Source organism: Carya illinoinensis, chromosome 1 (genome assembly GCF_018687715.1).
Source record: "Carya illinoinensis cultivar Pawnee chromosome 1, C.illinoinensisPawnee_v1, whole genome shotgun sequence".
Classification (NCBI taxonomy): domain Eukaryota; kingdom Viridiplantae; phylum Streptophyta; class Magnoliopsida; order Fagales; family Juglandaceae; genus Carya; species Carya illinoinensis.
The window spans coordinates 41,216,401-41,239,234 of NC_056752.1; the positions used below are offsets into that span (position 1 = coordinate 41,216,401).

The window sequence follows — 22,834 nt, forward strand, 5'->3', positions numbered from 1 at the left end:
AGCAAGAGCTATCAAGCAAGCCATCTCAAGGATGCAGATTGTTTATTATTAGTACTTTAGTTCACTTGATGTGTGCTCTTCCTTGTAAATGACCAAAAGGACAACATCCTAGGCTACTCAAGTTTCAGAAGAGGTCATATTTCATCAATCAACATGCAAATTCAAAACCTGATATCAAATTGAACAGGAGTTTAAAGAATAGTTTCATTACACTTTGCACTAGAGTCTATCTAATGTATGGTGGGAACTGCTCAAGAAACTCTATAGAAATAAACACAATGCTAACAAATTGTTATCACAGTCCCGGCTATGCAATATCAGTGAACATTGCGAGTGATCAGTCCCTCGAATATCGTATATAGGTCCCTGTTCTCTGGGCCAAAAATCTCATCGGCCTTCCGTAGAGTCTCCTGAAACATTTCAGATGCATAATTGGATGCTGAAAACTACAAGAACTGTTAAAAGCAGGGGATTTGGGGGGTGGGGGGTGGGGTTGTTGGTTATACCTCTTTTGTTTGCTTGTGGGAATTCAACTCCTTAACATTTGCTAGAAAGGCACCAAACTGCTCATAAGACAGACGGCTCCTGATGACAAAAGAGATGGGATCAGATGAAAAGCTGCTTCATCTGAGAAGCCAATAACCAAATTATGATCACGTGCAAAAATTAAAAAATATGGTTCCAGAGCTGTTAAAATTGCTCAGATTAACTATATAAAAAAATAATGCATGATGGGAAAGGAGGAACAATTATTTGGACTTAAATTCGGCAGTGGCATGAATGATTCGAGATAGCAAATAAAATAATAGCTTTGGGTTACAAAAGGACTGGGCGTATGGAGTATACAAGCTTTATTTTTGCATAATTTAGTAGTACATAAATGTTTCAAAAATAGTTAGTTCTATCATTCTTGATCTCAAAACTCCATGTTTTACCTGACTTGGCGGAAGAATTCTTTCCCATCAACCCGTGTTCGTCCTGAAACATATCAAGACACAGACTAATGAAATGGGTTTTAGACCATATAATCAGTTTTCATGAGCAATCTACTTGTCCAAGTGCATAAATATGTAAGAGCTAACCACTTTGCAAACCTGTGTCAGAGCCTGACAAGGAGCCATGAGGGCTTGAGTGCATAGAAGAATACGCTGAAGACCTGTCATCAAACATTCCTCTTGATCCAGCAAATGAAATTGAATGTCGCCTCGGGGACACAGGTAAAGATGTTCTTGTCGGGGACACCGATGCAGATAGGCTCGGAGGAGAACCTGAAGGAGTAAGCCGGGGTGTGACAGTTTGGGATGCTAACAGGAAGCCATGTGATATGCGAGGTCTTGATGCTGCACAGATTGGCAAGAAACAGAACTAAGGTTATAAATGACATACTCAGTTACAGGATTTTGAGTCCATAAGCAATACAACATATGGCCTACAGGGATTAACTTGTGCAAGACACATATTCCAATTGCCTAAGGGAAGAAATGTGATCTAACGTAGTCCTAATTAATAATACGCTCATACCATCAGGCTCACTTTCCTCTGCTTGTGAATTTCCTATTTCAGACATCTGACTGCGGAATGAAGAGTATCTAGAATATGAAACTGCAGCATCATCATCTGAAACAAAATAGACAACCTCTTTCAGATTAGTGGTTGTATTGGTAAAATGATACAAAAAAAATTGGACCAAAGCTTCACTTTAAGAATGTTCGACAGGTCATTGTCAAATATTAGGATGGAAATAATTGGGGCAAGTTTTATGAGAAAAGCATTTTAACCAAGAGAAAAGTGTATAATGTTCAGAGCATATTCAAATGTTATACGGATCAATTAACAAGTAAATTCCAAATTTCTTTCCTACTGTCAAAAGAGATGAGGTAGATTTTTCCAAGGGAATCCCAGAAACATATGGCTGTTAAGGAGCTAATACATTCGTTTTTCAAATTTTCTTTAGAGAAGATGGCAATACTATTGTACAGGTAGCCCTTCCCACCCCCAAAACCCCCGCTCACTGATTGATCCCGGCCTCACACTACTGAAAAAGGCTCTTGCCACTTCACCATAGAAGGCCAAAAGTGAGATAATATGTTCTAATCGGGCCCAAAAATTTTCCTCAGCAGGGATTAAGAATAAATATCCATTAGTCAGCAGTTTCATTTCCATGCACAAGCGGATCCACTATTGGGATATTTATCAATTTTGAATGCAAATAGACACCCAGAATCCACCTAGGTAGAACAACATGAAAACAGAAGTAGAGGACCTCCAGTCTGCGATGCTGAAGAAATACTTGACTGGCTTTGTATCTTAGCAGCAACCTCTGGAGCCCCTGCCTGCGGTAAAACCAGATTCAGTAATGGCACAAGCCAGAATATACCAACACGTACAGCTAGTATTGTGCTCGCAATATATTTTTTTTCATGAGACTGCCACATTGGGCTAGACCCGAACTTTTGAGGAATGCTGACAGAAGATAACTCACAGAATTGTCATCATCCTCTTGAAGCGATTGCATGAGTGTCTTCTTGAAGACCTCCAACTGCACACACCCAATACAGTACGACCATGAGAGCTCCAACCATAAACCCGATTTTACACTCAATTCAGTTGTATAAACTCAGGAGCTCAAAGAGCTCTAAACACCTCGTTAGCTGATGCGTTCGTGTGCACATACATACATTAATGCATGCATAGAAAAAAAAAAAAAACACTTAACGCTCGCTCTCTCTCTCTCTCTCTGAGATCCTCACAAAAGATAAACCGATTAAGCTTTAAAATCTAATGAACAGAATAAGATTATTGCAATAGAAGATTGTTTCAAGTTTTCGTCAATTCGTATTTTTTTTTTCTCCCGCCGCCACTCTCAACAAAACGTTATTGAGCATTTAAATTACCAATCAATTTCACTCAGTGCATCACACTACGCGGCAAATTAATAATTCAACGGATTGAAAACAACCGATAACTCAGAAAAATGTAGCCGTTGGTGGAAAGAATTGGCAGTACCTTGGAGACATCTCGGTTAAGCCTCTTCACGGTGCTGGACAGCGAAGCGTTCTGTTTTAGCAAGCTCTCCTGCGTCAAATACGAACACCCGAAATATGAACGAACTTAAACGGGTTTTTTTAAACCAAACAAGAAATGAATTGAGCGGGATTCGAGGCTTTGGGTGGGGGGGGCGCTGTTCGGACCTTTTCCTTGTCAGCGAGAGCGAGTTTATCGGTGGAATCGGAGAGGGAGGCGTCGAGGGACTCAACCTGGGCCTGGAGTTGGGCGATGAGCTGGTCCTTGTCGGCGAGTTGGGAGCGGAGGGAGGAGGACTCAGATTCGAGAGCGGAGACGCGTGTGGAAAGGGCAATGGAGGTGATTTTGCGGGCCACATCGAGCTGCTCGAAAGGATCTGACGGCAGGATTTCCAACACCTCCTCGGGAAGGTCGAAGTTGGAGCCACTCGGTTCCTTCGCTAGCATCTCTCCCCTCTCCCTCTCTCTCTCTCTCTCTGCGGGGTTTTCGATTTTCTTATTATTTCCTCACATGGATTTCGTCATTTCCCCCAATAAAAAAGGACAAATGTAGAGGACTGATTGGATAGGTAACGACATAAAGATGAGACTGTGTGCTTTTAATGTCACGGGAAAATGTGTGGTTTCGAATAGGAAAGCTTGCGAACGGATAAAACGTTTGGAAGAGACAAACGGCACGCACTAGTTGTCCATTATGAGTGTTTCCTCACGCGTGTGCCTTTTCACTATTCTCCTTTAAATAAAATAATAAAAAATAAAAACATAGTCAAATGGGTTGAAGATGATGTTTTTAGGCATGGGATGGGTTAAGCCAGATGGACCTAGCTTTTATGGATGTCCAAGAATAAGGTTATAAGTTTGGGCCCAATAACAAAGTTTGGTTTTATACTTTTTTTTCATATGGTATTAGCATGCTTCATGCAGTTCTTCTACTTTCCGACTGCTTATGTTTGGCTAGATTTTGATGAGATTGAAAAGAGCAATGATTAATATAGTTTTAGAATGTTTAAGTCTCGTAAACTCTTTTTAAAAAATAGTATGACGCATTATTGCAAGTTTTTTTTTTTTTAATATAAGTTCGAGATTTACTTCTTTTTTTTAAATAAAGTGTAAAATTTATACACTTTGTACACATTATTTCTCTTATGCAATTGGAAATTCCAAGTTGTATGCTCAGATAACAAAGCGTGGGTTGCTTATCTGGGGAATCAATCTATAGTTAGCTAAACCTGAGTTATCACAGTCTTAATTTTGCATCTTACATTCTAATGTTGGGTTGTTTCATAGGATTCACCATCATCTTAGTTCATAGCATACTCCATATGGCGAGCAAGTTTTGTTAAAAAAACATGTCCCCTTATGGATTCAGCAGACTCATCGCAACAACAAAAACAAACAAAAAAACAAATATGGGTGTGAAGCCTGTAATGAAAGAATGAAGGGACTCAACTCATGACCACAGATACAGCAGCATCAGCACATGGATTGGGGCCTGGGGGCATAGTTATGAACTTGTAATAAGGCTCACAAAATGCATGCCACGTAGCAGGTCAGCATTGATGGGTGATTCTGCAACACAAACTGAGATTCCCCCCAGGGTGACCAAGGCATCTCCAAAGATATTAGCATAAAGAGGCTCAATGACACTTTGGCTTTTGTTTTCTTTTCATTTATGTAGGAAGATGTTTCCTCTACCCCTTCCCAAGGCACTATTTTTATAAAAGATGTCGACAGGAGACAGAGAGCATTATTGCTTCCTTGCAATTCACTTCTTGCATTTGACCCCACGTTTTTTTAAAAGCTTCTTGGATTTGTTCCCATTTCCCCTTTATTTTCTTCCTACTTGAAACAATATTATTGAGGAATCCAGTGAGGACAGAAAACAAGTTCCACTCACTATTTTTTTTTTAATATAATTATAATTATTTTTCTCATTAATTATTATTAGAAAGGAGTTGGGGGAATCATTGATTTGAATTGAGCAGCCTAATGGTATCAAGCTGGACTCCTCTCACTCAAGATTTCTCAAACGCCAAAGTTGCCCTTTTTTTCCCTTCAAAATGAAAAAACAAAAATACCAAAAAAACTTTTTATACTTATAAGCTACTAGGGCCAGGATAGTAATTTCAAAGAGTTATTATATTCTCAAGTAGTATTTAGAGTACAGCTTTCACATCACTATGTTCTATACACCAACTTGAGAATATAATTCTTCAATCCAAAATGAGCAGATGGTTCAAACTACTGAGTCTCACTTAGTTAAACTCATTTTAGATGGTTCAAATTAATATTAGGAGTCCAAGTTCGGGTTGCCCTTAGAAATTTAGAATGAACATTCGATTGTTTGGATAGTGAGATGCGATAAGATGATTTTATCTGAAAGTTATAAGTTAAATAAAATATTGTTATTTTTAATATTATTATTATTTTGAAATTTAAAAAAGTCGAATTGTTTATTATATTTTGGATACAAATTAAAAAATTTATAATGATAAAATGAGATGATTTCTCAATCTAAACTATCTCTAAAAAGGACTTTACTAGACGCAGTCGGCTGTACGGAATAAATAAAAAAAATTATAAAAATATTTTTTTTCATGATTGTACAGAATGAATAAAAAAAAGTTATAAAAATAATTTTTTTTTTCATATAAATCCCATATTAATTTATTTTTTTCAAAGCGACTGCACGCCAACTGCATTTGCCGACTGCACAAATTATTTCTCCTCTAAAAATCATAATCCTAAGGACAATAACATGTGAACAACAAATGATTTGCTTTGTTCAAACTTGAGATGATAAAGTCGTATATTTTATATATATATATGTTCTCATGATTCAGATCCGACCATAAGTTTAAATTATTGGTAATTAAATAGAATATTTTATAAATTAATTAGTTTTTGGTGCATGAATGATCTCTGGACTTCGGCAGCTTGATTCCAAGATTAAATTCCTTCGGTTGTCGTAAATGTTTGGTGGGACAATTCTGGATTATATAGTCGATGTAGGGTTGTTTTGGCCTGCATTATGTAAAACACGTACAGCTGACCAAGACTTTTCTCAATGCTAGTCTCCACACGGATACGTGATACTCTTGTGTTATTACAAGACATCTTGTTAATTAGAATCAATGTTTAAATAAATAAAAAAGTTTTTAATTAAATTATATATTAAAATAAGATTGAAGCGCCATATCATTCGTACTCGTAATTAAATTAAATACAGTTATAAATTTACACATTTTAAAATTATATATAATATTATATTATAAAAATATTTTAAAGTACTCAAAATCATTTAGGAGGTGTTAATTATGAAGTATGAAAGATTGGTGAATACCTAGCAGAAAGAGATTCGGTAGGTGTCGAAGGACTCGCGAACAAAGGCTGAATGCCTTGCTGAATACATTGCATTGATGCTTAGATCGGTCCTGTCTGGAACAGGCTGGTCGCTGATGGGACTGATTCAAATTAAATTAGAGAGGTAATTGGTAGGTGTGAGGTGCTCCATATAAAAGTTTTATTGCATTTATTATAGAATACGTGGAAAAATAATAAGAAAATCATAATAATTCCGAGCCCATCTTCCTTGATTGAGTCAAAGGGAGACATTATCACGATATATTTTTATTTATTTAATTTTTTTTTTTAAGTTGGTGTAAAACAATTTGATGAGAAGTTTTCAACGCTGTATGTGGGGGAGGAGGAAGAAGAAAATATCATCTCTCAATTTCCAAGTAATACTTTGAAGGGAATCTCTCAATTTCCAAGTAATACTTTGAAGGGAAGTTTGGACTCCAAATATAATCTAAAGTTCGTCATTTTGACTTTTAAGTTGTAAAGTAGGTTTCAATTTACTCATTCTTTTAAGATTTCAGTAAGTTATCGGTTAAAAGTATTTATCTGCCCAATATTTTGAATACAATATAATATATCGTACTGGTCAAAGTATTGAAATAAAATATTTCGATATTGATATCATTTTAAAGTAATCGATATATGAATAAATTATATATATAAATATATATTAATTATATTTTAAAATAATAATCTATATATGAATAAATTATACATAAATATATATAAATTATAAATAGTCTGGCCTGAATTGAGGGTTAAAAAATGAGTTTGTAGTTTAAATAAATAAATAAAAAATAAAGGTCGAAATATTAACTGGTACGTAGACTGGTACAGGCTGAAGTATCGGCTGATATTTGGACTAATACGAAACAAGTACAATTTTTATACTGAACCAATGACCGGTACGGTACGAAATTAAAAATAGTGATCTGGCTTGGCCGATTCGATCTTGTCTCATTTGTTTTGAGATAAAAATAAATTAAGATAAAGATTATAAATTGAATAAAATATTATTAAAATATTATTTTTACCTATCTATTTGAAAAAATTGAAAGGAAATTAAGAGTATCTTAAGTGCTGCTTGTCATCCTATTTTATATCATTTTTTCGAGTGATATTAAGTATTTAAAAAAAAAATAGCATCTATTAACTAGCATCTGATCATTTGATAATTTTACCATCGTGATTTGATTAGATATTTCGTCATGTTCATGTGTAATGCAATTTATAGTAACTAAACTCACATATATAAATAATTAAAATTTTGATAGTATATTTGAAAAGAATATTTCTATTTCGTGAAACTTACTACTTATATGGTTTTTTTGACGTGGCACCACCATGTAATACCACATGATTTATTAAAAAATATAAAAATATATATTCAACCAAAAGAGCACCCGAAGATACAAAAAAAAAAAATTAAGATTGAATTTCTAGATTTTTGAGTAGTGTTATTTGAAAGTTTTTACACTACAAACCTTTCACATGACATAATTTGATTCGTAACGATTTAAATTTTAAAATTTATCTTCTAAATCAAATTCTGGTATGTAAATTGTGTGCGATGTAAAAATTGTCAAATAAAATTATTTCTAGGTATCATCTATCTCTTTTGTGTCTAAGTTAAAATTTTATATGGAAACTTTACATCACACACCTATACATAATCAAGATTTGTTATTTTTATCCTTCTAACATTTCTCAAAAAGGTGTGTTGTGTATATTGACAACTCACAATAATGAGAATTGTGAAAATCAAATGAGACAAGGCATGTCTAAAATCTTGGAGTGATAATATGGCATATCCTCGCAATCGAATTAATAGGAAAATATTTTCACATGATCAGTTACTCATTGGTGTAGAGAATCTGAGTGACAACAGAGTTCAAATAAAACGAGAGTCCAAAGAGACGTGACAACTGCACATGAAATCACAGCAAAGTCAGAAGATTTCAGTTCTGAAAAAATTGCATCCAAGATAGATTTTCATAATAATACATTTTTCAATTTACCACATATTCATTTTTTCTTCTTTATAACATTTATCATTTTAGATCGTCAAATATTATTATTCATTTGAGAATATAAGATTCTCATATTTGATTAATTTATTGTCGTCGCATAAACAATTATACATGAATACAATAAATTAGATACAAACACGAAAATATGAAAAGTTAAAGAGCAAAGAAAATGAAAGAGGCTTCTAAAATTATAAATTATCAAATATTTATTATAATTAATTTTAAAATTTAAATAATTAAATTCATAACCAAACTCATCTTTTCGGCCGAGACTAAACAGTAAACTCGTCTTTTAAAAATTTATGTATCCAATTGGTGTTAATTTTTTATTTGAGTAGTGATAGGTTTACTATCCTATTACTATCCATCTACAATTCATGTGTATATTAAATTTTTTTATTATTTTTTTAACATTCTTAATTATTAAAAAAAATAAAAATATATGTAATTTTATTAATACTCACTTTCTTAATCATTAAATAAAATAAAAATTTATAAAAAAAATAGTAGATAAGTAATAATAATATTAATAATGCTATCATTTTTCTTTTTATTTTTACTTTTTGACCAAGAATAGAGAAGAAAACATCAATGACTTTTGGCTGGATAGGGACGAGATGTATAGCTGTCATATGGTACCACACGCCACGCGATGGTAGAGACAAGTTTAGGTAAACAGTAACCTTTTCGTTCCCACCCGGAAAAGCCACGAACGCTCTCTTGTAAACCACGTACGAGATAACATATCCTCGGTAACAACGGCTTTTCATAAATCATAAATAAAAAAACACACGTCACGAGAAAGCTATTTTTGGTAGTTTTTGGCATAGCCAACTTTCAAAAGTCTTCGACATTTCCACCGACATCGATGCAGTTAATGAATTGAACACAAGATTTTGCGAAAAAAATAAAAGAACAACAGAACATAACCATTTCAGTCAGACATTCGAAGATCTATCAACACGGAATTCAATTCATTACATTATCTTTACATGCCATAACATTACAACAAAGTATAGAACCAAAAGGTCCAGAATTAAACCTCCAACACAGAGAACTCACAAGAGAAATAGGAAATCTACATAAGTTAAAAGTCATCTCCCTAATGTTTATTGTATTTTACAGTGCAAAAGGGAAACGTAACTCCTCAGTCCTCACAAATTCACAACACACCAGATACATACATTCACAGCCTACTTTTAGCTTCTTAACCCATACTGTTTTCCCATACTACAAATCAACCCTTCTATATTTTTTCCAGTATTACGACACTACATTACCCATATTTCGATGATTACTACCCAAACAGAGGGTATTATCTAATTCGTCCCCGTAATGCTCCCGATTTTCAGATTAACCTTCCGTTTTTAAAAAATCACGGATGTTTTAAGATCCTAAAACTCGAGATTAACTTAACGGAGACGAAAGTCGCGGCACAAAGAGAGAGAATTCGTTCGGATCCAAATCTTATCCGGGTGTCCGTTTCCGGTTACCCGGTTCATCACCTGCTTGGAAATGGACCTTACAAACTGAGCTTGAGCAATCGCCTCAGATCTCGAGTGGCGGAGTCATCGACGAGTGTGGAGACAAGCTTTTTCTTAGAGAAGGACGGCAAAGGAAGCGAGCTCGGTGCCGGTGAGACCGCGAACGCCGACCCAGCGTACACGTCGCACTTTCTGTTCATCGGTGGCGACCCCGGATCCACGATCCGAAACTGCATCGGCACCATTCCAAGTTCTGAACCCAGCCTCTGGGTCCCCAGGAGGACCTGACCATCGTCTTCCTTCCGCAGGGCCTCGCTCTTGAGCTTTGAGTCCATCGATTCCCCTCTCCTCAAAATCGTCACATTTTCCATCGAGAGACTCCTTTTCTCCAGCTTCAAATCGTCGGAGGAGCTCGATATCTTCGAGACCGACGGCTCCGACTGTCTCGTAACGAACCGTTTTCTGTGATCCTGTTTCTCGGACCGGACAGCCGGTTTACGGCTAGATCTAGAGTTAGAGACATAACTAGTGTTAGCGTTTCCATAATTACTTTTCCGGCGATGAAAAACCACCGGATGAGGGTCTCTGATTCGTCCGATCAAGCAGTCCTGGGGTCGTAAAACCTCCGTCCCCATGGTTTAGAATCCTCAAAAGCGAACAAAGGAAGAAAGAAAGAGAAATCGAAAGATTGGGGGAGGAAGGGGGGAAGTTGTTTCTCCGGGCCACTGCTCTGCTGAACACAGAGTCCTGTTTGTGTTGCAGGGTCGGGAGAGTAGGGAAATGGGAATATATAAGGGTGGGGGATGAGAAAAAAGTGGGGCTAGTGGGTTGGTTTGAGCTGTGGTTGGGTTGGGTTGGGTTGGGTTGGGTTAACGAAGGTGGCTTTGTTTGATCAATCGAGTTTTCTAATTTAAATATATATATTAGTTTCACAAATTCGTTAATTCTTTTTAAATATTAGATTTATATAATTATTTAATATTATTAAAATTTTAAAGTAATTTAATAAAAATAAGTTCATAAATTTACTTACATTAATTCATATTAATTTATAAATTTATTTTTTAAATAATGTTTTAAATTAAAAATATTTATAAAAATCAAATTTGAATTTATAATTAAAATATTTTTTTGCTATTTATTAAATTTTGACGCGTGAAAGAAAGAGCTGCCTCAGCTGACACATTGGAGTGGGCTGACCTGACTGACTCACTGACTGGGTCTATGTCTCTTGTACGTATGTTTGTGTGTGGGCCTACCTCACCATCCGATGATTCCGATCTCATTCCCAGGCCGTTCTAACGGAGCACCGTTAATCTTTTGCTGAGCTTGTCTCCTGTCATTTTATAGAGTCACTAACGGTGTTTGTCTGTCAGGGGTGTTAGTTGTCCGTTTCCGTCTTTCAATGCAGATTATTCATTTTAGGTGGGGACCACGATGGGATAATAATTATTATTCTTTTCCTTTCTTGTGATTCGGGTCGGCATTGTACTAATATTTAATTATTAATACAGAAATGATATGTGTATTTGTGCGAGTCTTTTGAAAATAAATAAATATTATATTTATATAAAAAATTAATTTATTAATAATAAATTATTAATTTTTTTAATAATTATATACTTTACTACTTTAATAAATTATCATTTAGGCCGATCTGATTGTTCTTAATCAATTAACAATCCTCTCAACAACCATTCACGTAAGTTTTTTATTTTACATATTATGCATTTGTCTAAACCTGATCGAAAACTCATCACAATCCTCCCGTGTCCTCTTCATCTTCCACTCCATCTCAACCCAAACAGAAATCTCGACCCATTCTCATCCCCAACGGCAACTTGAACCCCCAAGTCAGGTATAGGATGAAGCTCGACCTCCCAACCATGTACTTGACATGTTTCTTAATCTATAATGTAATCCATCAAAGGTACTTTACATCATGAATAAAGAGTGATGTTGGACCAAGTTGGAGCTTTTGCAAATGGTGTAATTGTCAAAGAAGTTGATGAATAAACTTTCTGCATATGCAAAGAATTGATAGATGGCGTAGTTCTTGTAAGCCGTGATGCCATCTGTGCCTCAATAAAGGTGAGGCTAGTTTCTTGTTTTAAAGTTTGTTTACAAGCTTCTTTGTTTCTAGCTAAGTTTTACTTATTTATCTCTCTGTGAAACCAAGACCTATTTCAAGTGCATTTTTCTGGAGAGCTTTAATCCTCCAAATAATAGATGTAGGTGTTAGTTCTTGAGATTTATATATTGAATCTCGAAGCTTCAAACGATTTTGTGAATTGGTGGGCCAACATTTCTCACGGTTGTCGTCGTTCATGGAGCTTTGATATGGGGAAGGGGTTTTCGATGGGAAGGGCTAGGGGCAGTTCGCAGGGCTTCAGGTTTCAATTTCCCGAGTAGATTTCTCCCTATTTTTTATTTGTTATGGGTTTTAATCAGATGTTTGAATGTGTAGTGTAAATTTAGGCCACTATCTTATGTGTCTATTTATAATTGGAGGACTGTTATTATACTCTTAGCAGATAGGTTGTTCCGAAGAGGAACTCTTATTCAAGATATGTTTAACTTTTTTTTTTTTTTGTAATAAGTTAAGATGATTTAACTTTTTAAGTTGAAATATATAAAATAGATTGAAATAATTTTAATATTTTTTATAAAAAAAATTGAAAAAATAATAAGTCTTATCAATTATTAGTTAGGGATAAGTTGAGTTGGTTCCAACAATCAAACACATCTTACTTTCGTTTAAATGATAAGGTAATTTCAGAAGATTTGAATTGAAATGTAAATAATAGTATTTTGCAGTCCTATTAAGATATATTTAAATATAAATAAATTGAGATATGTGTTTAATTGTATAAAAAAAAATTATACTTTATCACTCAAAGAGTCACTTTGTTTCTTTTGACAAAGTGTTGTAATGCATAGAATGTGTTGTTATTTCTAGAACACCTTTAGCTTTTTATTTTTTATTTTTTTTGAAATAACATCTTTAGCTATTTATTCTTTTGACATTTGAGATAATAAAACAGATATGTCCAAGATAAAGTTATAAAAGTACACCACCTCATAGAGTGTTCAGTCAATTTCCAAAAATCTTTTTCTGGTTTTGGTTGCTTAGCCCTTTTACATGAAAATCATTATGGTTACCAACAAATAAAGTAGTCAGGGACAACTTTAAAGGGGGCGTGGGATATTGGTCCCTCAACACTTGTTAAGATAGAATGTATCACTTTATTTTGTAAGTGCACTTCCGTAACATCTCTGATCTTTTTCTTTTTCTTTTTTAAATTTTTTTAAAGCAAGCTTAATTTCATTATGGTAAAAAGATGATAAAGGGGTGGTGCAACATCTCTAATCTCTTAATAGATATGAGATTTTCTCAAAAGTTTGAGGAAAATAAAATCTTAGAAATTTTAAGATACCTAGTTAAAAGGAGAAGTTCGAATGATGAAGTCCAAACCTACTGGAAAGCACTTTACATGGTATGGATTAGGTTTGTAAGAAAAAAATTGAAAAACCGATCAAATCAAATCAAATCGAATTGACCAGTTATGATCAGTTTAATAAGAAGATGCCACAGTCACATAAGCTTTTTACAGAAGATTTCTACTAACTGACATGTCCCTCAACGTGGCATGCCACTTGAGTTAAGAAAAAAAAAAAAAAAAGATAAAAATAAAGCGAACAAGCCATCGTCACTTTCCCGAGCTCCGCTTATTGCTAATATTGTTATAGTGCCTATCCCGCCATCCTCCTCCAGTCTCACCGGCATGTCTCTATTTTCGGCACCATCCTCTAGTTCTAAACCACCTCCCGCTGGTCTTGCTTTTTTCCTCTTCCAAGCGGTAGTTTTTCTTCTATATTTTTCTCTATTTTTACTTAAATGTTAGGTTTTTTATCCATAAATATTAAGAAAAATTAAGTGCTCAAAGACATAAAATCTGTTTATAAACAGAAACTCACCAAAAAATAAATAAGAAGAAAGGATAATTTTCTCACTGTTGATAATCGTCTCTTTGGCTTCTTTTATCTTGTTTCATAGCATATCGTTCACATTGTCACTTGACTTAGAAAAGAAAAAGTCTGTGTGTTTAACTTGAACGCTTTCACCCGTCCCAAATATGCATTTTGTGAAGTAAACGAATGGAAATTTGACTATTTCACCCTCTTTTTATAAGAATAAAAAAATAAAATATTGACCATTTCATTCGTTTTTGGTCACTGTCGTTTTGGTCACTCGCCGGCATTGACCCATATACCATTGTTCACCTAATTTGTTTATAGTTTTATTATTGTATTGTTTTTAGGCTTGGAGACAAGGGAGATTGGAGAAAAAATTTTCATGCTTGGAGATGAGGGAGGTTGGAGAAAAAATTTTCTGGATTCGTGGGTGGAGATGAGAGAGATTGGGGAAAAAATTTTATGGATTCGTGAGTGGAGATGAGGGAGATTGGAGAAAAAAATTTTCAGGCTTGGAGATGAGGGAGATTGGAGAAAAAATTTTCTGGATTCGTGGATAGAGATGAGGGAGATTGGAAAAAAAAAAATTAGGTTTCATATGTAGAGATGAGGAAGACGAGGAGATTGGAACTTTTCAGTTGTTGTTTTATTTTATATTTTTATATCTACCTGGCAGCAGCCAAGTCAGTCGGTGGAGAGTTTCGGTAAAAAATTTATGTGGACATAGCATTTTCCCAGTTTAATATTGATTTAGCCAGTTTCAATTTTTGAAAATCGAAATCGATTAAAAATCAGTTTGGTCTCGATTTTCACGAATTTTAATCGAATTGAAATATATATTTTAATTTTTTTATATTATATATTATCAAATTAATATAATATAAAATTTTAATATTATTATTTATACTTCCTTGATATAAACTTACTCTTACGCATGAATATTAATATTAAGTAATCAACATGTTTCTATTTATCTTTACATATTAAGTACATTTTTTTAAAGCTATGCAGCTAGTAAGCAGTTATTATATAATCTTCTTTTATATACTTTGAAGTTGGACTTTTTTATCCGAAAAATTCTAAACATAAGCCTACACTCCACATATCATTTTTTTTTAAATTTTTTTCTTTTACCAAATATTTGGTATATGGATAATAAGTAAAAAAATTTAATTAGTTTAAGAAAAATAAACTCAAAAAAAATTTAAAAAATTTAAAAAAATATATGGTGTGTGGGCTTATATATAACAAAGCTCTTTTAACTCTAGTGGTTGTATTTGCAATTGTTTTTGTGTATTTTTTTTATATATATTTTTATGTTGGCTAGTTATTTTTTATATGCATGTTTTAGGCTTTTAGCCCTTATGAATATTGTTATGTACATTTTTAATAGGTTTTTTAAGGCATTATCAAATGCATGTTTTAATTAAACTAATTAGTGTATTTTGGCTAATTGTTTTTAGTATTTATTTGGTTAATTGGTTATATGCATGGTGTCTTCAATTGAATATAATGTTTTGGACTCTATCATATTTGGGCTACAAAAATATTCATTTGGATCAGATAAACCAACTAGCCTAACCAAAAAAACCCAAAACTAAATCATACATGTAAAAACGAACTGAATTGTACCAAATCGAAACCAAAAAACCGAAAGTCTCAAAACCTACTTAGATCGATTTGGTTTCAAAACATATCTAAAACCGGACCAAACTGAATACAACCGGATATGCTATTAATATAGATTAGAAAATTGAAGTCTCATCTTTGTAAATTACAATCATCTCGTTGGAGATCCTGATAATCTATAGCACAGAGTTAAAAGTGTGAAGGGTGATATACTACATATATAGAGCCAGTGGAATCAGGCCGAATTAAGGCCTGGGCAAACGACTGTAGTCTCTAACTAAAATTGTTGTAAAAGACAGAGTAGTGGCATATATAGGGTCCAAAAAAAGGATCCAATAAAACTTCACAAGTGGGCCCTGTGAACATGGGCTTCATGGCTCACGGTTAAAACAGAAAAGAAAGAACCCATTTTTTATGATCCTTTAGGCTTCGAACGAGCACCACCACAATTCATAATACAATTATATTTTATTAAAAAAAACCAAAAAACAATCGAAATATACAGAAAAAGGGAGGGAAATCAAATAACCCACAGCCGTGGACCGAACCGGTTGTTGCAGTCGCCATTCGTCACACAGTTCAGATCCGAGTTGCGATCTTCGACATGGGTTGGACTTGATTTCCAGATCTGAGTCGTAGTTCTTCATATGTGAGTTTTATTTTTCCTCTTCTTTTTTGTTGTTCTTATTCTTTCCTTTTACACAAACCTGTTGTTTTTGTTCTTATTCTTCAGGTGTGGGTTGGACTTGATTTTCTGTTGTTCGTCACACATTTTCTTCTTTTCTGTCGTTCTTATTCTTTCCTTATAACCTTCCTAGGTATTTATTTTCTGAATTGCTCTCTGAATGTAGCTAAAAAAGGCAACAGATGGATACACATTCTATTGCAGATTGCTTTGAAAGTTACACAGATAATTGAGCCATTTAAGTCAATAACCTTTTATGATGAGAAGCAGAGAAACCACAACATTCCCATCAAAGCATTACCAACCAATAGCTCAAAAACTTTCTCACTCACGTATCTGATACTATCACTACCAATATCGAAAGCCTACATCTGCAACCAAGAACGCCAACATTAATGGGTATAATTAACGTCTAACCCCTCCACAAACCAGTCTTCAACCCCCCAAAAAAATGAATGCTCAATCCCACCACCATTAATGTGTACATTGTATACGAGCAAGTGGTTCGAACCACTTGTATAAGCTCTGGTAAAATTACACTCCTACTGGCCAATAGAAACGCAGAAAAAGGAAACCATACTAAAAAAAGGTAGCTCAAACTTTGCTCATAATATAGGTTGAATTGAACTTCTGTATGCTTCAACAGTCAACTTATTACTTGTTCCTCGTTTTCCTTTTAAAAATTTGCATTCTTTAGACAACTTATTCAGATGTGTTTTTTATTCTTTTCTAATCAAACCTCCAACATTATTTCCAACAGCACGTGATGAGTTTTGTCAATATGTGTGTACACACACATATGATAAGTTCATAATATAGCTTTGTTTACTAGCCTGCCATTTTAAATATATACACATATTCTTTAGTTTACGTGTATAGATTCCTCTTGTTGCTTTTATATCATATGAAAATGCTCAATATATAATCAATTCATGTCCTGATCTTGTTCTCCATGCATGCATATACATTTTTCATATAATAATATATACAATTAATAAAATGATATTCCTTAGGGCCATTAATCGCCAATTCCTAATGATTGCTGTGCGCATCCATCTTTCTGAAGCCAAATTCCCTTTGTGACATCATGAGTTGAAACAAGTACTAGTACTACTACTGATCAATAGCATATATATTTCGATGGTACTATGTCTGGAATCAACCTACCTATATATGTATACATATATCATGTTTTTGCTAATCACTAGATAATATGTTGTTCCTTAATTAATTAATTGATTCATTCTATCAAATTAAGGAAAAACTCATACTAATGTCTGATCTACTGATCCAACTGCATGCAGAATATGCTGACCAAATCCTCATAAATTCAACAACTCTATACCTCCAGATTAACAAGTCCTTTGTTGCTATAAATCTGCACGATATGATTAATTTGTACACGCACGTACATTTATTTACTTCTCAACTGAATATTTCTATTTTAAGATTCCAATATCTCCATTTGAAAGGGCACCTCAATTAAATAGTTGAAATTGGAACTATTTCCCTTCTGAAAAACTTCCAAAATCTTTCATAAAGTGAAAGAAATGAATTCATTTTAAACTTTTCTATACATCCAGATCCACTTTAAACTTTTAAATATTAGCCACTTGAGAATTCATGGAATTCCCTAGCGTGGCTAAGGTCTATATTTAATTGCATTTAAGAGCATATCTGTTATGAGAAATGTCTTTGAGAAACTAACATATTAAACATTTATTTATGATTTGCTCAATTCTATTTATTCTCAATTGAAGATTTAACTTCCAGGTTTGAAAGGTCAAGAAATTCAAAAATCACTCATCATTGGCATCGTAGTCATTCGTTATATTGATATGTTGCTGACAGGGATTTTCATCATTAAATGTGCACATCAAATAGGTTTGGTGAAATCCGATCTATTGTACCAGTTCATAGATTTTAATGTGGTTTGAATTATACAATATTGCTATTGACAATGCATTTGTCTCCCTCTTAACATGGGAAACGGAAAATAATACCCATCTACATTAAGACTATCAAGCTTAAAACTCTCATCTACAGTATGTTATATTATTTAATATATCAATAACATTAGATTCGAGATTAGTTGATATTTATTTTCAAAATACATCAATAACTTATCCAATAACATTTTAGGACATACCATCAACTTGTCCAAACATCCCAAATTACATGTACGGTTACTATAGACCAGTGCCTGCATGGTCATCGGCTTTTCTATCATATCCCGTTGTCAACCAATATCTAAGTAACCTACAGGTGGTGATGTTATGTTTTTCGTTTAATTTTAATAAGTTGATTTTTTTCAAGAGTTTAATTGCTTTTTTTTTTTTTGCCAGAATGCCAGTTACCAATTTCAACATGGCATGGAAGGCTTGCTATCTATCATCAATGCAAGCTTCGTTACAAGAAGATTTATTGGTACACAAGATAATAGACCCACTGGTGGGGAAACTGAATCGCCATGTACATCCTATAGAGTTGAAGAAAGTAATGCGGATAGACTTGGACCCAGTTTAGTAGCAACTTACAGGGCATTATCGACTTGAACCCATTTTTACTTAAGGCAGATGGTACTTAAAGATCTATCTAGTAGAGGATGAAGTTCGTTTCGAAAAATTTACTAAGCTGGTTACACATTTTGTGGACTTTAGTGAGGAAGATGCAGCTACTAAGTGTTCTTGTGGTTCATTTGAAATGAGAGAGATAGTGTGCCAACACATCTTCGTCGTGTTCAAATGTAACGGGATTAAATTTTTGCTAAATAGGTACATTTTGGATCGATAGAGAAATGATATCAAAAGAAGATACATGTTAATCCACATCAGCTACAATGTAAGGGATCAACGTGTAGATGTTAACAGATATTCAAGTCTGTTGAATATCTATTATAAGATGATTACTCATGCAACGAGTTCGAAAGAGCATACTGAGGATGCAAAGACTAAGTTGGACGCAATGATTGACCTGTATTCTGCCAACCAAAAACCCCCATGGATGAACCAAAAGTGTTCCAATGTTGGTGGTGTGACAAAAGACAAAACTATAGTTGGTAGTTCAACACAAGTACCCAGTCCACTTGTTATGTGAGGGAAAGACAGATCCCATCTATGAGGAGAGCATCCAGGATGAAGAGAGACCTGCGGAAAGTTAAGGAGAAGATGAAGTAAGCGCAGGGAAAGGAAAAATGCAAACAGGTGCAGATTTGTAATATTACCTTGTTTATTTAAATTTTATAAATGCTACCTCACAAATTTGTTACTTGATTATTAGTGAGATGGAGAATATACACCAGTCGTGGACACTTGCAGTAATTTATTTGGCCATTTCAATATGGATATGTCCAATGTTGGACATGTGCAGGTAATATAATAAGTATATATTTATATTTGAGTTTTGGTTTATTGCTGTGTTTTTTACGAGTATGTATTATCAGGCTATTCTAGAAAGCATACCAGTTGTTGAAATTAGTGGAACCCAGTCCCGAGAAACAATAATTCAAAGTCAAGAAAGTGTAAGTGGATCCCAACTTTATTTATCGGTATTTTAATAGTAATATCTACATCACATTAATATATGAGTTATTATTTTTTACAGATGCAATTTAGGTTGGACGGATCACAATCGCTCACGTTGAGTTTAATGGATCACAATCACGACAATGATATGATCACAATCACGACAATGATATGATTATCGTGGATATGTTTTTTATAATACTAACATTTATATGGTTTTTAAAAAATTTAGGGTTGTTGTGGTTAACTTGTTTATTTGAAATGCTTTGCATGAGGATGGAGGGGCTTTGGATTGAGATTATTTCTGATGAAGTTATGCATGGGAGGATGTCATGGTTGGTTATAAATTAATTCAATATTGAATACATTAAGGGACTACTGGCATGAATGGCCAGTTAAATTTCTTGCAACATGTGTCAATATTCTTGTGATCATAAAGAATATATTCATGTTTGATGATGAAAACAAATCCCAAAATACTTTAGTTATTAAAATGTTTCATTACAAACACATGATGATGATAGTTTGAGATGTTTAGATCATCTTTATCTTGTTTTTACACGTTAACTGGGGTGGAAGGGGGGTGTTAACTGCAATTTTGTGAGTATAATATGTACTCATAGTTAACATTACTTATCCTGTTGAACCCAAGATTTCAAGTTTTGTGTAATTATATATTTACACATGAATTTTGATGATAACAAATGAATTCAAAGAATAAAGAAGTCTCAAGCTCAAGTTGTCTATACAATGAAGTCAAGCACATCAAGGAAACAAGCATGAGCAAGAAGGGAACAAGTTCACATTAAAATTAGAGAGTAATGTTGTAAATCTCTTCAAAATTCGAAATTAGGACTAATGCTCAAAATTAATATTTTATCATAAAACATTAAAATACATTTTCCACATGTGCATGAATATTTTTGAAAATTAAATTTGAAAATTTTGAAAGATAATTGATTGTCATCTTTTGCATGTGCATGCCTTGATTAAAGGGTTGAACTTTGAAAATATTAAAGATGATTGATTATCATCTTTCACATGTGCATGTTTTATTTGAATATTTTCAAAAGTGATTGATACTTTTTTAGACTTATACAAAAGGTAGATGATTTTGTTTGAAAAATTTGAAAAGTAAAGTTTGCTCATTTTGTCATATACAAAAAGTAAAAGATTAGGTTTGAATTGTTTGAAAAGGAAAGTGTGCTCATTTTGTCATATGCCAAAAGTAAAAGATTAGGTTTGATTTTTTTGAAAAAGTGAATGATGTTGTCTTTGACAATTGAAAAAGAAGAACCCTTTATTTGAATTTTTTGAAAAAGTGAATGATGTTGTCTTTGACATGTGAATCTTTTTAAATTTGAATATGAAGTCTCATATGCCTATAAATAGATCATTTGAGAGTTTCACATTCACAACATCCAGAGCATACAACATTCATTCAAATCTTTCATTCTCTCTTCTTTAAGCATTGAACCTTAATCCTTATTCATTTTGAGAGATATAGTTTGTGTTGTATTGTTCTTATTTCACTCATTGAGGAGTGTTTTCTGATAACCTACCCACTATCAGTTTTTGTATCAAAAAAAGGGTGTGTATAACCCTTGTACGTGTAGAAGTATTCTATACGGGGAATAGTTGAATCACCACTTGTAAGGTGATTGCAAGTGTAGAGGGTGTTCTACACGGATCCTTTGTAACGATGTTGTTCAAAAGTGTAATAGGTTTCTATCTCCACCTGAAGGAGGTTGAATAGTGAATTTGAGAATCCTCAAGGGGTAGCTTGAGGCGAGGACGTAGGCAGTGGGGCCGAACCTCGTTAACATACTGAGTTTGCTTCTCTCTTACCCTTACTCTTTATATTTATTGTTATTTCATATTTTGTTTATATTTTATATTATATATTTGATTTATAATTGTTATTTTTTTTAATACAACTCAATTCACCCCCCTCTTATGTTAGTCATCTGGGCAATAATTGGTATCAGAGCTAGTTGACCTGTTCTGTTCATACAGGCAGATTACTCATGGGAACTCTCGCTTGTGACTGTGTCACCGAAGCAAGACTCTCCGACCATGGGTGACGGTGCACCGGTAGAGACGGTGGCCGGCTAGTCTGGTAGGTACAATTGTTAGGTGACATAGGTGCGGCCTATGATCAGTAACAATTGGTATCAGAGCTAAGAGCTCTATTATAAGATTAACTATCTTTTGAGTTAAGATCTTATGGCTAATATTGCAGCTTCATTTGGTGAAGGTCAATCTAGCAGTCGACCTCCACTCTTTTGTGGAGATAATTACTCATTCTGGAAAGTTAGAATGAGAATATTTCTTCAAGCTCAAGGTAGAGAAATCTGGAAATGTATTGTAAATGGACCTTATATTTCAACAAAAGTGGTTGATGGAGTAAAGGTCAAAAAGGAAGAAGAAGAGTTTGATCGTGAAGACGATAGACTTTATACTTTAAATTTAACTGCTATGAATTTATTATATAATGCTCTTAATGGAAATGAGTTTAATAGAATAATGAATTGCGTTACGACAAAGGAAATTTGGGATAACTTGGAAGTAACTTATGAAGGAACTTCGCAAGTCAATGAATCAAAAATTTATATTCTTACTCACGAATATGAAATGTTTAAGATGAATGATGATGAATCAATTTCTAGTATGCACACTCGTTTTACTAACATCATAAACAACTTGACAGCTCTTGGCAAAGTTTATTCCAAGGTGGAGATATTAAGAAAATTCTCAACTCTTTACCAAAACGTTGGGAATCAAAAGTTACAACGATTCTTGAAGCTAGAGACCTTAAGAAGCTCGAAGTCAATGAACTCATCGGATTACTTATCACCCATGAGTACACATTGAAAAGAGGAGAAGAAGAAGGAAAGCCAAAGAAGAACTTAGCACTTAAACCTGTTCCTCATGAAAGTGAAAGTGATGAAGATGGGGAAAATGAAGATAAAGATGAAGAAGTTGCGATGATAACAAGAAGAATTCAGAGGTTCTTGAAGAAAAATAGAACTCCTCCGAGGAAATCTTTCAAAAAGTTTTCCAAGAAAGATTCAGGTAAAAATGATACTTTAATTTGTTATAAATGCAATAAACCTGGTCATAT

At 33.8% G+C, this 22,834-nt stretch overlaps 1 protein-coding gene and 2 long non-coding RNA genes across 4 annotated transcripts; 2 read left to right on the forward strand and 1 right to left on the reverse strand.

Moving 5' to 3' along the window:
• Positions 1-160: 160 nt before the first annotated feature.
• Positions 161-3,565, reverse strand: LOC122274294 (uncharacterized protein At4g15545). Of its 2 annotated transcripts, none has more exons than XM_043083335.1 (9): positions 3,192-3,565; positions 3,007-3,075; positions 2,483-2,539; positions 2,264-2,333; positions 1,522-1,617; positions 1,083-1,340; positions 936-978; positions 507-585; positions 161-410 (listed from the first exon to the last, which is right to left on the reverse strand). In XM_043083335.1, exons 1-9 carry the CDS (start codon positions 3,468-3,470, stop codon positions 318-320), a joined length of 1,044 nt encoding a protein of 347 aa, XP_042939269.1. In that variant the 5' UTR covers positions 3,471-3,565; the 3' UTR covers positions 161-317. The 2 variants fall into 2 exon arrangements, with proteins under 2 accessions (XP_042939269.1, XP_042939278.1); XM_043083344.1 differs by having other exon boundaries at positions 1,095-1,340; positions 3,192-3,561.
• An 8,054-nt stretch (positions 3,566-11,619) lies between these two features.
• LOC122302850 lies at positions 11,620-12,427 on the forward strand. Its single transcript, XR_006240535.1, has 2 exons — positions 11,620-11,988; positions 12,127-12,427. It is a non-coding gene; the product is annotated as an uncharacterized LOC122302850 (long non-coding RNA).
• Positions 12,428-16,011: 3,584 nt separating this feature from the next.
• Positions 16,012-20,120, forward strand: LOC122302857. Its single transcript, XR_006240537.1, has 5 exons — positions 16,012-16,150; positions 18,532-19,389; positions 19,466-19,555; positions 19,629-19,706; positions 19,790-20,120. It is a non-coding gene; the product is annotated as an uncharacterized LOC122302857 (long non-coding RNA).
• The last annotated feature ends 2,714 nt before the right edge of the window (positions 20,121-22,834 follow it).